At 36.0% G+C, this 18,176-nt stretch overlaps 1 protein-coding gene across 1 annotated transcript; it reads left to right on the top strand.

Moving 5' to 3' along the window:
• Positions 1 to 1,029: 1,029 nt before the first annotated feature.
• Positions 1,030 to 18,171, top strand: LOC148298272 (uncharacterized; the record flags this gene model as incomplete). The annotated part of the gene is made up of 4 exons (XM_088276998.1): positions 1,030 to 1,293; positions 3,748 to 3,982; positions 15,903 to 16,085; positions 16,246 to 18,171. Coding segments are annotated over exons 2-4 (2,274 nt in total), but the record flags the coding sequence as incomplete, so codon positions are not given.
• Between the last annotated feature and the right edge of the window lie 5 nt (positions 18,172 to 18,176).

The raw sequence follows: 18,176 nt of genomic DNA, 5'->3' as shown, positions 1-18,176 counted from the left end.
ACACAAGCTCAATTTTGTTTTCATTTTTACACTACGATTCTCCTTAGAAAATTTTCACTAAAAAAACACTTCTTGTATGTATAATTTTTTATCCATAACAAATGGTGAACATAAATATATTATTATGTTTACCATTTGTAAAATGCCATAAACACAAAGGCATTTTATGAATATTTTCATGAGAGTTTAATTGTATGTGGTGGTTTATTAAATTATCACGATTATCGATGTTAATATAATATAAATAATAATAGATGAAAACGTTAAATGGAGTTTGATTGAATTATTTGGAAGAGCGACAAGTTTTGAGTGAAAAGAAGAGAGTTCTTACATTGTTCGCGTGGCGTTATAATAAATATTTAAGACTATTTCGGTTCACTTTTTGATTGCCTATTGTTTTAGTCTGTAAAGCAAGTCGAGCACATTATTTCAAAAGTATATTTAATTTAATGCTGAATAATTTCAATAATTGCACGTAACGTGTCTACCTGCTTGTGTAGATTCTACGGACGTGTTATTATAAAGGCAGACGGAGAAATCTTAAAAGGCAAATGTTCCGATGTAGTCGATGTTTCGCCCACGTAAATGCGCTTTAGTAAATAAGGCAACAAGAGGCAAGAATCCCTACTGTATGGTATTTAGTATATAATTTTTCTATATTTTTCTATTTCATTGTATTTTACTTCGACATCCTGTCAAATACTTCATCCATTTCCTCCTAACGATTATCGAATAAAATAAGACGAGCGACATGGAATGATCACAGACGAGCGACAAGGGATCATCACAGCGTCATAATAGGCCATAGTTGGAGTAACGCCATTCGGTACAACGAATTATTGCAAAACTCTTCTCGTATTAAATCACTTTCTTTAAAACTTAAAATGATTATTAAAAAAAGGTAATTAGTTTTCTACAGCATTGTTGACATTCCAATACTTTTGTGTTGGCACGCGCGTGCGCAGAGCTGTAATAGTGTGCAGGGTCGGGTAATTACACACAATGAAAGTGATTCACTCTCGCTAGTTTTTAGTTGTAAAATCGCGCTAACCTCACGCCGCCATACTTCGGGTGTCCCCTTTCGTCGTACCGGAGCCCGAAGTCGTCGGGACACAGCCTCGAACCGCAATCGGGCGCTGCGGGGGCGCCTGGCCGCCTCCGCGGCCCACGAACACCGAAACTTGCCCAAATCAATCTCTCGCCGTAACTCGCAACACCGCGCACCGGCAGCCGGGAAGGCGCTCCACGTGCAACAACAGAGAACAAAGGGTCATGTCCATGTCAATATTACCTGTAAGGATAGTACGCGACTAACCTTAGGATATAATATAAGATATCACAATATGTGAATGATAATTAAAATGAAGAATAGGAATGTCAGTTCGTTTCTCTTCGGTGAATAACAGCTCCCGGGTTGGTTGCGATTACGATTTGTTAAGATGATTGATGTGTTTGTTTAAGTAGGTTACATGTGTATGGTGTATGTGAATGCACCGCAACGTTCCGAATCGACAGAAAATGAAGTCATCGACTCGACTCGGCAATCGTGGCCGTGAAACCCTGAAGATGCTACGAGCTCTGTAGCTCTCTTGTTCACTGTCTATTACTACATAATGTCTGGCTACATAATTACTCCGATGCTTTATACCGTAACATTGTTTGAGCCTTATTATTATAACGAAGAATATTAAATTCGCATAACCTTCGCGTCAATGTTATTTCATAGTCCATCACCAAATGACTGCTGTGCCCGACGCCTGTTAGTGTTAGGTGAGTTAATCCGTGGGACGATATTATTTGTTGTCTCCCACTAGGAAGTAGGACTGATTCTTTTATTTTGTGTTACACCAACCAGTACACATCGCGAACTACTTAATATGTATACAATTATCGACTGACAACTCAGATTTATATAGAAACCTATATGTCACTTCTGGGTAAAAAAAAATAAGAAAATACTTCACGTCTCGCATAAAAACCAAACAAAAGTACAAAACCTGTCCCGTTTATATCGTTTGAATCTCATCTATATGTTCTCGTACAATTAACAATAATAGTCAGCTGTGGAGAAATATTAGAATTCAATTTGGTAGATAATGAAAAGTGTAAGTAGGTAAGTAATATTATTATGACAGCTGTGATAATAATGACCTTCTTAAAAATATCTCCATTGTAAACAATTTGTAAAAGGTAGCACATAACACATCGCAGTGTAAATTTAGATTTTATTATACTGATGACAAAATGTAAAACATAAAGTTCGAACATAAAAATTATATTATAAGACTTGTCTGAAGTCTTTGAGGCCTTCGACTGGTGTTCGAGGGTTGAGTTTCATCTGCTCTTTCCTCCTAACTTCAGAATCGTAAAATCCTCGAGGTCAGAACGGAAGAACTGAAAACATTGTCTTGTATTGCCACAATCTTGCCTAGATGGCTATGGACGTGTTACAAGATTCGACTGGACCGAGTCCAAGGCTAGAATTATAGTGAAAATATAACGCGTTGTCTACGTTGTGTTATTAGCTTTTATTAAATATCTTCCGAATGTAAGTTTACCTTTACTTCTGAACTTTTATGTTTAACGACTTTGCAAAACGGTTGTCCATCAGTTTTGTCAGGAAATTAATGATATCGAAAAGAAAATTAATTCGTATTTGTTTTTTGCCGAATAGAATTAAAGTTAAAGTTATCTACACGGCCTACGCTTCAACTTTCGTATGGAATACCGGGACACTGTATTGAATACGCGTGGAAGTTAACGTTTTAACTATGTAGTGATTAACTCTACTTCTGTTTGGTAAAAACGAATATTTATATTTTTTTCGGTAATTTTAACTTCCAGACAATACGAACCGATAACTGGTTTTATAATTCCTAAGTCATTAGAAATAAACATCCATAAGTAAAGTAACGTTATCTACACTATGCAGTTAAAAAGTTTACTTTCCTATGTAATCGTCGCGCGTCGCCCAGAAGGTCGATTCCAAACGCGTCAACTACATACATACATACATACTGTATATTTATTTATCTAAACCAGCGACTCCCAAAGTGGTCTACAACGACCCCCAGGGGTCTACGAAAACATGCAAGGGGTCTATGTTTTAATTTGAATTTATTGAATAAATGTATCAAACCTAACATGTGTGCTTTTTAATTTTCACTATACTTCACTACCGTTATAAATTTAAATATTTCAAAGTGAGCACTACATATATCGACTGTCAAAAATACTTTTGAAGTTAATTAATTTGCTAAAAATCAATATCAGGTAAGGCGGGGGGGGGTCTACCCAAAATCGAAAAACATGGCAAGGGGTCTACGAGACAAAAAGTTTGGGAACCTCTGATCTAAACTAAGGACTTTTGTGTCTAACCACTTTAGCATTTTAAAATCAGTTACTAATGTCATCGGAAAAACCCATAAAATATGAAATTGTTTTTATCCCAGAGAATAAAGATCTGGGCCATGTTTGGACCTGGCTTATAATACCAGCTGATAATTGTTACACTTTAATGTATTTTTACGATAAATGTCGCATCTATACTGTGTTTGTTTTATGTTACTTTACATGTCGTAACTCGTTGGATAAATCTATGATCCGCTGTCTCATGTCCCAACGCGTGTAGGAGGAATCTTCGGATGTCCTCGACACTATAGTCGTCTTCTGTCGAACCTTCCGCTCTTCGTGGGTCGGACAATATGACAATATGTAGCGAAAGACTTACGCGCTGTTATCTCGCAGATACTGAGCGAAGAGCCGAAGCTGCCGCCACAGCCGAGTACAGCGAACGATCGACCCGCCCAGCGCGGCGATGCTGGCGCGCCGGGAGGCCGGCTCGGGGGCCGGCGCCGCTGCGGCGCCCCTGATGGCGCCCACGGTGCGCCGCGCCGAGTGGACCAGCGACCAGCAGGGCCTGCAGCAGCACGCGCAGCTCGAGACCACGCACTGGAGCGCTCCGCAACATTCCTATGGGAAGGTAGGTATCCTTCATTTCACGCAACACATACAAAACTTACAATTTCCTTTACTCAAACTCGACAATTTAGTTTTTAACAGAATAAGGAAACATTTCAATTTAGATTTTCCATCAGTTGCCATTTTGAAATTGCCCGGTTGTAGTTAATACTAAGTAGTTAATGGTAAGATGACGATTTTAGTTGCGAGTTGATTGTAAAATAAAACAACTACATTAGTATGTATATATTTTCCCCACTTTTATTTCATTCGAACAATGACCGTGTTTAGTCGTTACCGGCATCATCAGATTGGTGATGTCGGTAACCGCGAAACCCGGCCACTGATCAAATAAAATAAAGGTGGAAAAACTAAATAGTTGTTTATTTACTATGAAAAAATGCAGTTCCATGAAGAAATGTCAGTACAAAACTTTTTTTGTGAGTCGATTAAATGTAATCAACTCATTAAAAAAAAAAACAGATAATGATCTGAGGCTTGCCACTGGACATTTAAAAATTCAAGGATCGCGAAGGAAGGAGGTTACGTTTGTTATTCGGTTAGCCAAAGGTTAGGTAAACGTAGATTAAAATGTTTCCAACCGTTTGCCTTGTGACGGAGACGACGCGTACGACTTCCTTCGCCAAGTGCTGCGAGACACGTCACGAAATCTTGTTATGAGTCGAATTGAACGGAATATTATTTATTTACGTCTAATCATTTCCTGTTTTCTAAACAAAGGGATTTTGAGAGTTTATGCGTTAAACAAAAATCTGCAGCCGCCGAATATTGCACCGAGAAGTCACGCAATATTCAAATGTATCATTTTGCATCCCACACGACTAAGTAGAGTTCACCGAGCCTTGAACTACTTTGGATAAATCATTTAGATAATTTTAAAATCTTATTACTCCTTTGTATTAACGTTTAGACCTACATAATATGTATGTATCAGAGTTACCGAGTGTCATTTCAACTATTTACCGCTTGATAATAAATATTTTTATTCAATAATCTTTTCCATAACAAAATATTATTAGGTTTAAGTTGTTACTGAATTTTCTTGGAGGAACTCATTTCATAAAAGAAATAAAACCACTAAATAGCCTTTTTTCACTGTTTAAAAAAACAATGTTAAATAAAACTTGGTCGCTGGCCAAATAAAATAAAGGTGGAAGGAGTTATGATTGTTTATTTCTTATAAATACTAATTCAGTTCCGGAAATAAGGTTTTTATTAAGTTTTTAACGGGTGTAAAATCATATTAAATTATTAAAATCCTACACCGAAAAAATGCTAAATACTTTTACTGTGATTTTATAAAACCTCCCCGATTACCCCTAAATGATTTTAAATATATCTATAGATACAATAAGTAAGAAAAAACTACAACAACATCTATTCTAATCACTTCCATAATTTTCCCCTTAATTTTATCGAGAGATTCATATTTCACAGTTTAATTAAATAGCCCTTTGTTGTATGTTAAGAAAAGCCCCCAATATTACTGCTATAAGTTTTTTTCATATATTTTTGAAATAATACAAAAATGTTTATTATTATTCTCAAAACTATAGTTTTTAATCTAAAGTTAGTGTAGAATAATTTTTATTATGAATAAAAAAATATTCTACAATAGAATTTTGTATCTATGGCGCATGTTTATGTATAAGTATATGCTTATTTTTTTATATTTACTATCGTAGCTAAACTACCGATCACCGATCTTTTAGTCTACTAAGATATCGGTGTATACACCTGATGATGGTCGATAGGTACCTCCTCGTGGTCATCTTATTTTAATCCGCACACAATGAACACACATCGAGGTAATGTTTGGAAAATTGATCCGTTTACCTAACACGTGTCTCGGAAAACATTTGTAACGCAAGTTTTTGCGTATGTTTTGTCTGTAACTGAAATTCTAAATGGGGATGTTCTCTGTTTAATAATGGCGATGTTAAGGTGGTGGCGATGACGAGATGACGAGATGGCGAGAGTAACGATATAGGTGGGGTTCGTTAAGCACTATCAGAGCCCCTTTAACCCGAAATAAGCTCACCGATTCCCGAATAAATAAAATAAATAAAAAAAAAATATTTTAAGGATGCGATGTGTCGCGACAGACTTAGCCGGGCTGGACAACTTGTGAGCATGGAAGGACTAGAACAGCAGACACGAATTCTTCCAGCCGACTAGCCCGGAACCGAGCTATTTTAATATCGTATAGTGAAATGCATAATATTGTATCGAGTATATCAACACGTAAATACGAGAGCGCATACCGCGAGTGTTACTTAATCCTCCATAGCGGCACGCTACCGTTTCAAACTAATCATTTTTAAAATTATTTATACGTTTACGTAAGTAGTCAACAACGAAAAGATTTTGGCATAAGTTATAGCATATCAATGCAAAAGTGTTATCAAAGTGTAGAAAGTGGAAATTACAATTTCCTTAAAAAAATTACGTACTCGGTCAGTTTAAAATTTGATCACAGGGTAAATAAGAATTCCTTATTCATAAACTGAATCGCGGTATTTAAGGCTTAAATTATTACGCAGTTCCTGAAATAAATTCCTATAATCATGCGAAAACCTCGATTTCCATACGTTATACGTCCGAACGAGGACGAAACCAAATACTGTAATGCGAAACGTGAATTCCTAGTTACGAACCAAACAAATGTGTAGAGGAAAGAAAAGAAATAGAAAATATCAAAATATAAAACGAATATTTTACTACTAGGGTTATGTTTTTTTTTCAGTTTCTGCTACGTCATTTTCCTTGGTATTATTTTAAACATTATTTGATTTTAGCCTTGTAGTGACATTTCTTTGTGAAACTGCATTTTATATAATAAAACAATAACTATGTATTTTAACAATAACTATATATTCTTTTTTCCACTTTTATTTTATTTGACCAGTGAACGGGTTTTGTCGTTAACCACGTCAGTATACTCGTGGGAGGCTAGAAAAATAAATGTGTAAATTTATAAAAACACAAGGCACGAGTTGAAAACTATGATTTTATATAGTTTTTCTGAAAAAAAATAACATGGGAAGTGTATTATATACTAATTATATTAAATACTTAAAGCAGGATTATGTATAATTTTGTTTGATATATATATTTTGATTTAATACTTAAAAGCTCGTTTAATCTTCTATTAACTAATTCAGAAATTGAATTGATTATTTTAGATGTAATTCGCGAGTTACCTGACATTCGCGCGAAACTGAAAGTGTCTGAACACTCCGAGTATCGAGTCCCTCATTATGAATTATGAGTGCTCTACATTTGGTTTAGAAAGTATCCGTTCTTTGTGATAAAAGTATATTTTCTCTCGCCGCCGTCACTCCCCGCGAAGTGAAGTTTCTACTTCCGTAAAGAGTACTCGGGTACTCGTCGGCATCAATTATACTTTTATCCGATCAAAAATAAACTCGGACGTTTTACCGTTGACTTCAATAAAATCACATGATTGGAATCGTTAAGATAATCCTCGGAGACAGTAGCGACTCCATCGGTCCGCCCTGGTCGCCAGAGTCGCTAGGCCGGTCTGGTCAGATGGATTGTGTGAAAAGCTAAGGAGGTTCTAAAAACCACATTAAAAACCTAAAATATTTCTTTTCTTATACCACGAAACACATTTTAGTAAAAATAGCAACAAGAGTAAAGTAACAAAAGTAAAATAGTAATAAATATGAGTACCTAACCTCAACACTGTTTTTTTTTCAGATTGAAAATTCAGTAGCAAAATCAAACTGTAAGCATTTCGTTTCAAAACGACTGTCCAAATTATGTTTAGGGAGATGTTTCGGGTAGAACATAATTGATATGTATTTAAAAAAAAAGTTTATTTGAAAAGTAAATAGTTCGAAGCAGACTGGAGACCTACTTTTCTCCAACTAGACATACGTAGCTACATTACATACACATCACTACATGGTCACAAACATAAGACAGTATGTACATAAGTAGTGACAGATACTTACGAGCACATAGCCTATACCCTATACTTAACTGTTAAACAAGTTGAATCTGGTGAAACTCGAGTCGGCTGCGATTTGTGACAAAAACCTGTAGCTGTACTGTAATGATTTTTCACCATAAATGGTTTGACACTACGATCCTTATTTGTTCTATCTTTTTTTTAACACATTCAATATATATATATATATGTATATATATATATATATATATATATATATATATATACATATATATATATATATATATATATATATATATATATATATATATATATATATATATATATATATATATATATAAATATAATTAAAAAATGAAAGCGTTACAAATCATTTAATTTAAATACATAGGTATAAATATGCAAAAGAAAAAAATCCGTGGGTCAATGAATTTTGTCGTTCAATTTGTAGGTAGGTACCTACACATTTATATTTGAATTTATTTATCTTTTATTTCAAATATAATCTTCGGTGAGGTTAATTAAATGTTTGTTTTTTGATACATGTATTTTATAAAAGTGAATTATTGTAACATAACGAAGAATGGCAAAAGAACAGAGCCCTCGTGGTCTCACTCGTTTTCAATCTGTCGTTGAACTATAAATTTTCGCAATTTTTATCGTAGGCTACGCGTGTGTTTCGTTATTTCCAGGAAGTAAAACGATATTTTTCTTCTTATATTGGTATATATCATAAAATATATCGTAAAAATTATGCTTTTAGCTATATGAAGCTACGATATACGGGATGCTGATCGGCCTAATATCTTTTGTTGTATGGAGCTTTCGGTACAAAGTTAGAGAGAATTTTATCAGGATTTGTAAATACAGATAAAAACCGGACTATTTTTTACAGCTTACTAAGTAAGAATCGTTGAGAAGTTTTGCTTCCCTCGATGTACGTATGTAAATTTATATATTACATAGATACTACAAGTATGTAGTCGTATGTAGAATCATCCAATAAATCTGTCGATTATATGGTGTAGCCATGTAGCAAGTAACGTGGCAAGGTAATGGCATAATCACACTATGATGTATTCTATTTTTTAGTTTCACATCTCCATAAAATGAAATACTAGTACATATTGCATTCAACATGAGAGGTTTATCTTTAATATTTCATATTCAATCTTGTATAATGAATTTCATGATAGGATATTTTCAGGAGTTAAAAAGATAAAAAAAATATTATTTTCTCTAGCATATCGCTCACTCCTTTCAAGAACGTCATAAATCAAAAAACTTGATTTTTCAGGAGAACGTTTTTAAATTTTAAAAATATAATACAATGTATTAAAAATAAATATCAAGCCACTTACTGAACTTTTTACTGTGCAACAGATCTTTTTAGGTAAAACCTGAAGGTTTTTTCTCCATTTGTAAAATATTTGGTTTATTTAAAATAATAATTAAACAATACCTTTTCTTCAAAATGCAAAAACAACACTTTCTGCCCTGTAGCTGGTAAATATTAAGTTAAAAATATGCCGCTTTTGCTGGGATATAGTACATTTTCATTCCGGCATTCCGAAAACATGCACAACTGAAAATTTACGATTTTTGATTTATGACATTCTTGAAAGGAGTGAGCGATATATATATATATATATATATATATATATATATATATATATATATATATATATATATATATATATATATATATATATATATATATATATATATATATATATATATATATATATATATATATATATATATATATATATATATATATATATATATATATATATCATGAGATGGGTGGACGACATCAGGAAGTTTGCTGGAAGACAGTGGATGGGGACGGCGCAGGATCGGGAGGAGTGGAGGCGGAAGTGGGAGGCCTTTGTCCAGCAGTGGACCTCAACGGGCTGATATGATGATGATGATATATATATATATGTATATATATATATATATATATATATATATATATATATATATATATATATATATATATATATATGTATATATATATATATATATATATATATATATATATATATATATATATATATATATATATATATATATATATATATATATATATATATATATATATATATAATACAGTGCGTGCGTGCGTGCGTGCGTGTGTGTGTGTGTATACAGTATAGAGGATATGTAGAATTCGTGAAAACTAATTGCTTTTTGTTTTATTTTACGTATTCGCCAGCCAGTTAGCGCAAAGGATGCCTACATATTCCACGTTTGCTATTTTAAGAAATCTGTATTGCTTCTGTAAATTTTAAATGTACGTTCTTTTAATGGCTCGTTAAAATTTATTTTAAGTTTAGGAAAATTTAGATTTTATAAAGGCATAATAGTGGAGGAATATATAGACAACTCCACGGGTGGTCATCCGTTTATAAGTAAGGCATTATTTTATAAACGCATAATAGTGGAGGAATATATAGACAACTCCACGGGTGGTCATCCGTTTATAAGTAAGGCATTACATCACAATGCTCTTTAATTACGAAGTCGAGTACTTTTCCAAACTCGTAAATATTAATAAGTCAAATTTAGATTTTATAAACGCATAATAGTGGAGGAATATATAGACAACTCCACGGGTGGTCATCCGTTTATAAGTAAGGCATTATTTTATAAACGCATAATAGTGGAGGAATATATAGACAACTCCACGGGTGGTCATCCGTTTATAAGTAAGGCATTACATCACAATGCTCTTTAATTACGAAGTCGAGTACTTTTCCAAACTCGTAAATATTAATAAGTCAAATTTAGATTTTATAAACGCATAATAGTGGAGGAATATATAGACAACTCCACGGGTGGTCATCCGTTTATAAGTAAGGCATTATTTTATAAACGCATAATAGTGGAGGAATATATAGACAACTCCACGGGTGGTCATCCGTTTATAAGTAAGGCATTACATCACAATGCTCTTTAATTACGAAGTCGAGTACTTTTCCAAACTCGTAAATATTAATAAGTCAAATTTAGATTTTATAAACGCATAATAGTGGAGGAATATATAGACAACTCCACGGGTGGTCATCCGTTTATAAGTAAGGCATTATATCACAATGCTCTTTAATTACGAAGTCGAGTACTTTTCCAAACTCGTAAATATTAATAAGTCAAATTTAGATTTTATAAACGCATAATAGTGGAGGAATATATAGACAACTCCACGGGTGGTCATCCGTTTATAAGTAAGGCATTACATCACAATGCTCTTTAATTACGAAGTCGAGTACTTTTCCAAACTCGTAAATATTAATAAGTCAAATTTAGATTTTATAAACGCATAATAGTGGAGGAATATATAGACAACTCCACGGGTGGTCATCCGTTTATAAGTAAGGCATTATTTTATAAACGCATAATAGTGGAGGAATATATAGACAACTCCACGGGTGGTCATCCGTTTATAAGTAAGGCATTATTTTATAAACGCATAATAGTGGAGGAATATATAGACAACTCCACGGGTGGTCATCCGTTTATAAGTAAGGCATTACAGCACAATGCTCTTTAATTACGAAGTCGAGTACTTTTCCAAACTCGTAAATATTAATAAGTCAAATTTTGACTTAGTGCCATATAATAGATAATAGGCAGAATGTTTTGAGATAAATGAATACCCTCGAGTCTTAAAATTCAACTTTCAAACTTGTTTTACGAACTTCTGCCAGTTTTCATTTTTTACGACGTTTAATCGAAATTAATTTCTCCGAAATGATTGATCTTTTTTATACTTTCATAACATGACAACGGAGTAATTTTGTTTTCAATACGAATTTCTAATTCGTTTTCTTTCTAACAGCACGTCTATCTTTCTAGTAACGGAACAAAGCAGCAGCTGTCGACATTCAGTTAAACGATTATTAACAAATAACATTCTGGTAGTTGGCAATCGTCTGTTGACATTTAGAGGACACACTCGGTATAAAGATAAAGGCGCAAGGCTGCGTGGAACCGAACCGGACTCGCTGTGCCCGGTCAACACTCTGCGTCTCCGGCGCGGCGCGGCGCGGCGTGGGCGTCGCGCCTTGTGCTGTACTTGCAGCAGCTCGCGCTGTATCCCCCGACTTCGCAACCTCACAACGGCCTACACACTACACTACACTATGTACACGACCGAATCTAACCTACCTTTCCGCACCCAGGTGGTGCTTAGGACACCGCATCGGAACGACGAGGTGAAAACTTGAAGATGACAAACTAACCGGATATTATATACATGTGTGTGCGATTTTAAAAATTTAGATCATCGGCCCTTACTTTTTTAAAGAAAATGATCCAACCTAGCCATGATCCAGGACGTTTCTTGCCTGAATTGGAGAGAATGGAGCCGGAAGACGCTCGGTTTCACCGAGACGCGGCCACAGTAAGGACACAGTAAGAGCGTTTGTGCACTACACGGAATTTTACCGTCCGGCACTTCAGTTAGCGTGATAAAACGATGATTGGCTTGGACTGGCTTGTGCCTTTGTCCATCTTTCTTCGGATCGGAGCTCTTGATCGGTGCGTGAACACGTTCGATCACGCTAAACTGTCGTAGTCGCTTTCATTTTTCAAAACCGGACTGCCGGACGTTAAAATTCCGGGTAGTCCACTATCCGGAATTTGTATGATGTAGTGCACAAGCGGCTTAAGGGCTTGCGGGGACTCATCCCCCTAATAAGAGATTTGAACTGGCCGGCGCGCTCTCCTGATTTGGCCCCTCGCGCTCTCCTGATTTTATCCTGTGGGAATATCTAAAATCCTATTTTTTCATACACAAATTATATTTTCATACACAAATCACTTAAGCTTACCTGAAAATAGCACTGAAAGAAATATCTACGCAGACACCAAAATAATTTCATGTAGTTTATTTACCATCACTTTTTTTCATGTTACAAGATACAATATTTATTATTTACAATTTCAATGAGCTCTGTCGCTTTGGGGGTCATGAAAGTCGCTCTAGAAGTAGGTACCTACTAATGCCGGCTGCCGACCTATGCACACACTCAGAATCGCCTTTAAAATTTAACCTTGCAACGAAAAGCTCATTTAAAATATGTATGTATGTAATATAAATAAACAAATCCACATATTTCAGTCAATAGCACCTTATCAATATGCATGTTTATATTTCGTTCAACTGTATCGGACTGGGACTTTTTATATTTGCATTATGATTTGGAACTATTCAGGATCTCAAAATTTTTCATTTTCCTTGCATTTACTCAATCGTTTACAATGAGTTGTAAAATGAGTTGAAAATGAGGTGAAAATTTAATTTACAGTATTCCTACTGAAGTCGTCGGGACACCACCATCAATAACGATGACATGCTCCGACGTATCGGGACGAAAAGCAACCCTAACCTACATGCCTATTCAGTTTATTTAATTAAACCAGAACAAGTAAATTCAACTTGGGTGAAGTTTACACATGACATAAAATGCCCTGATCTTTTTCATAAAAGATAATCAGTGCGTACTGGGTCAAGAAGGGATCCTTATGGATCTCCTCTTTCAGCCAAACCACCCGCGCATTATGTAAACAAACACTTCTAGTATATATGTATACACAATAATAATCACGGCCAGAAAGTAAAAGTAAAGCCATTGTCGCGTTAATGCAATCACCACCATTTTATGTGATCGGTGATCTCGTTCTCGCGTAACCTACGGAAAGGTAAAGTAAATTTACATAAATACTAGGATCTATCTACGTACAATATCAGTTTTGTTAACATCGGTATGTAGAAACGCAATACCGTTATATTTACACCATAGCTATGTAAAGCGATCATATGCATGTAGCTCTCAGAGTTCATCAGTTTGGCTATCCCTAGTTTTAAAAGTTCCGAGTTGATTATAATATATAAATAGATAAACGGTAATTTATTTAACCGCTTTAGTGCTGAAAAGCGCCACGACGCTCCCACTTGCCCATGTCAAGCGCGCTAGCGACGCGATCGCGCCGCATAGGTACTTCTAGAAAAAAACTTTTAATGCTTATAGAAAAAATGCAATTTGTATGCACGCAACCATCGAGTCAAATGTGCACCGAATGAAGTGTGAAGCGCGGTCGCGTCCTTAGCACTTTTGACAGTACTAAAACGTTTAATTAGTAGCGTTTAATAGATTTTTATGGCGCAAATACACAATTGAATTGTGAATGACCAAACGCAATCACAAACCTTTATGAGTGTTGCTCTTTACTTGTCTATCTATACACTATCGAATTTTCATGCGAAAGGTAGTTTTGGGGTTTTCTGTCATAACTGAAAAAAAAATAACTGAAAGTTATAGGACTAATACCTCATTTACGCGTATGCGCTCGTCGCTCGTCGCTCGCCCCGTAGTGAGTGCGCCTAGCCACTGCACTGCGCCCGCTAGTACGCTCGGCCGCTTGCAACGGTGGATTTTTGGCAGCATCTGCGTTATGTTAAATTTTATATAACTATTATAACCGTCGACTATTTAACTTTGACGTTATTTTTCACATGATCCTTCGCCACTTTTTTATATTAATAACTCCTTCCCAAGCCGCGAAAGTCCCGGTTCACAAGTGAATGTCGTGAAAAATGGACACGTACTTCCTCTGTTACTCGTTATACGAAATATCGCTCGTTAAGGGAGCAACTTTTTCAGATTTTTTTGCTCGCTATGCGAATTACTCGTTATGAGGTGCTCGTTAAGTTCCACTGTGTTCGCTGTCAACATGCGAATCGAAGTTTAAAAAATATGACTATGATCCGGCTAGTAGTAAACAAAAAGTTGTAATATGCTTTTTATTATTTATTATGAAATTTAACAGACCAGTTGGATTGGGTAATATTGTATACCTATGCTAACCAATAATCGGATGAAAAATGATTGTTTTACGGTTTCTAAAATGCCAATCGAAATTCTGAAAATTGATTGAAAAATTCTAGTTATATATTTTAATAGAATAATAACAATATCGATTAAAAATCAAAGAATAATAATAATAAAAATTGCGCGTGCAGCAAGTACACGTGATAGAAGTGAAACTTCTTAGAAATAAAGAATAAGAGAGATTTAGTGTGATTTTTTATTGATACTTTAATTTGTAATACTGATATTCATGGAGTAATTTAGAGCCACCAAGGTGCCATTTGGAGCTGCCTAAGACAAGGACAATTACTCTCAAGTGATAGTAGACGTCAGGGGGACCTGAGATGACACGCACAGAAGAAGAAGATATAATTGGTTTATGATAAATATGAGATTTATTTATGTATTCATTCTTATTCATTATTTAGCTGTAGTATTCTTCCTTTTTTGCAGTTGCTACTATTCTTGTGCCCACCAAGATGGCCACAAGAATAATACCATAATTATAATAATAATAACCAGAATAATAATAATAATAATAATATGGCTCACATATAATGCCAAGGCATCGCGTGTGAGCTCGGTTCAAACTAGAGACAAATTAACATTAAATTATGGGCTGTTTTTCTGAAAAAAATACTAAACAAAATTTTAAAATACATAATAGACAGCAGTTAATATTTATATAACTTCAAATAATTTGAAAAACAGCATGTAAAATTAATATTAATATTGGCAACAACAACTACCCTAGCTCAACAGCAAGCCGTTAAGGATACGTGTTACGCTAACCATCCAGAGACGACGAGGTCTTGAAACGTGAAATCGAAGTTGCCATTGAATCGTCGAAGTCGCATTGGCATTGAACCCTAAAGAATCGAAAATGTACCGAAAAATTGGCTCGATCGAATGGGCTACTGTGAAGACAGCCGTGGAAGTCATTCGAATGATCTTGTGGCTCTATGAAGTATTTATTAATATTTTTTATAACCGATCAAACATACTAATTATAAGGTTAAAATTACGAACATTAGAGATTTACCCTGTACATGTCGCGTCTCGTTTCGTGCGAATGTATAAATAGAGCCCATTGCGGATTGTTACAGATGGTGGCCGGCGTGGCGCTGCGGACGGCGGGCGGGCACGCGGTGCACGCGCGGCGCCAGGTGGAGGTGCTGAGCGCGCGCGCGCCCGGCGTGCTGCGCGTGCTGCGCGCCTCCGTCACCACGTCGCACTCCCACTCCACTTCCACCTCGACACAGGGACATCGACACTTCGATGATCTCGAGGTTCATTATTTCACTTAAATATTTCACTTCAAATCCTGAAAATCAGAATCTGAAATACGGGTCTATACATAAATTATGAATGCGATGCGTTTTCATGATGCAGAAAGGTCGACGGTTTGAGATGTGTAAAAAAACTCATTACTTATGCGTTACTTTTTAGTTGTCGGTGAATCCTTTGGATACGAGTTCTCAGAGAGAACGCTCTAGTGTCGGCCGAAGCGGGGCCCTCGGGGGGCGCCGTCCGCCCTCCCGCGGCCGCGCGCTTCCTCCGGGCGTGTCTCTGGAAGGCCTCTCCTCCCCGTCCATTGTAGCCGATGGCATTTCCAAGCTTTCCGGAAGCGGGAGCGGGAGTGTCGACATTGTGGAAATGAAAAGTGATTGTGATAAATGTTCCGTAGACTCGGATGACAAGAAAGATTCCGCTGTAAAATATAAAGTAAACTATCCGGATAATGAATCTGAAGAGAGTTTTTACGATAGTTGTCCGGAAAAAGACAGCATCTTCAAGGACGAGTCGGAACAGTTGGAAGAATGGCGGAGATCTTCCAAAATACGGAGATCGCTTCAGTTCCCCCGGCGCAGTCCGACTGTGGGGAAGCCCTCGGATCTCCCGGACAACTGGGGTAGTGTCAGTAGAATTAAACGAGAGTTAGAAAATGTTCAAAATATTGCCCTTTTTCCTAAAAATGTATTTCACGGTCCTTCGATATATACGACTATATCATCAGAAAATAGTGTCATCCGCGAAGAAGAAACGGAAAGTGCCAACGGGGACTGCGACTCTCTAATTATTAAACCGAGTTCTCTCAAAACAAAAAGCTTCATTAGTCTAGAAACGTTAAATGAAGTTCGAGGACGTTTGAAAACATTTTCAGGGGAAAACGATGAAGAGGAAGAAATAAAACAATCGGCGGAGAAAGATAGTGGCGTCAATGCTGAAATCTATCCTCCGAAAACGGAAGATTCCTCAGCTGAGCCGAGAGTGACGCGTGTGCGCTCCTACGTGTTTGGGATGGAAGCGATGCTGAATGCGCGCAATGAACAGAAACAGAACTACCCTAGTGGATCAAACAGTCTCGAATCCCGAGTATCTAAAATGACCAACGCATCTTCTAATCGAAACGATGACTGGTATATGAGGAGGAAATCCTACGGTTTCGAAAAAGTTGGAAATAAAAGCGAAGATAATTCTTTAACTAGTCACGATAAAAACAATATTGAATCTTCTACTGATAGTGGAATTTGTCATTCATCAGAACTTGTGAACTCTTTATCATCCAATGGAAGTGTTACAAATTGCAATGGTCGGAGTGGTTTATTATCCACCGGAAAAGCGGAAAAACGTGAAACATTTGAAGATTGGTTACAGAAGAATAGAAAATCATTTGCTGCCAATATTCAGAATGGTGTAAATAAGTACAAATCACCGCAAGATGAGAAAGCAAGTGGTGAAGTAAATGATTTTTCAGAAGATTCTACTAATCCGATTGCTATCAAGACTGAAGAGTCTGTTACAGCAAATGGTAATAAGCACTTTTTCTTCAGAAAGCTTTCCGAAGGGACTACTCTCAGTGTAGAATCATCGGCAGAGTGTCACAGAGAGAACACTAAGGATAGCGCCGTACCTTTTGCTTTTAAAAGGCACACCATCGCAGTCGATGGTATAAAGGAAATCAGAGATTTGTACGAACCCAAAAATTCATCAGTTACAAAAACATTCTTTCCCGCTACAAATATAGGTAAAGTAGATGACAACAGTGAAGACAGCATTGAAAAAAAAAGTAAGAAAGTAGAATTTTGCAAAACAGAAGTCCACTTCACCGCAGAATCTGGTCGAGTTAATATAGTAGAATCTGAAGGTAAACCACCTTCTACCAACAATTTTAGAAGGAGGCGTAAAAATTCTAACGCAACGGCGGTCAAGGATCCTGAGAAAAATAAACTACCGGAGACACGATTCGGTGATAATGTCGGGGATAATAAGAATCAAGTGATAGAAGAGAAGAGTAATTCTAATGACAAGTTGAAGCTGAACTACGCTATAATTACCGAAGTTAAATCTAAAGCCAAAGATACTGCACTCCAATCTGA

Source organism: Brachycentrus maculatus, unplaced genomic scaffold (genome assembly GCF_059751285.1).
Source record: "Brachycentrus maculatus isolate JH-2025_06_01 unplaced genomic scaffold, ASM5975128v1 h1tg002269l, whole genome shotgun sequence".
Taxonomy (NCBI): domain Eukaryota; kingdom Metazoa; phylum Arthropoda; class Insecta; order Trichoptera; family Brachycentridae; genus Brachycentrus; species Brachycentrus maculatus.
Note: the sequence above shows the minus strand (reverse complement) of the source record. Positions and strands in the feature narration are given on the sequence as shown.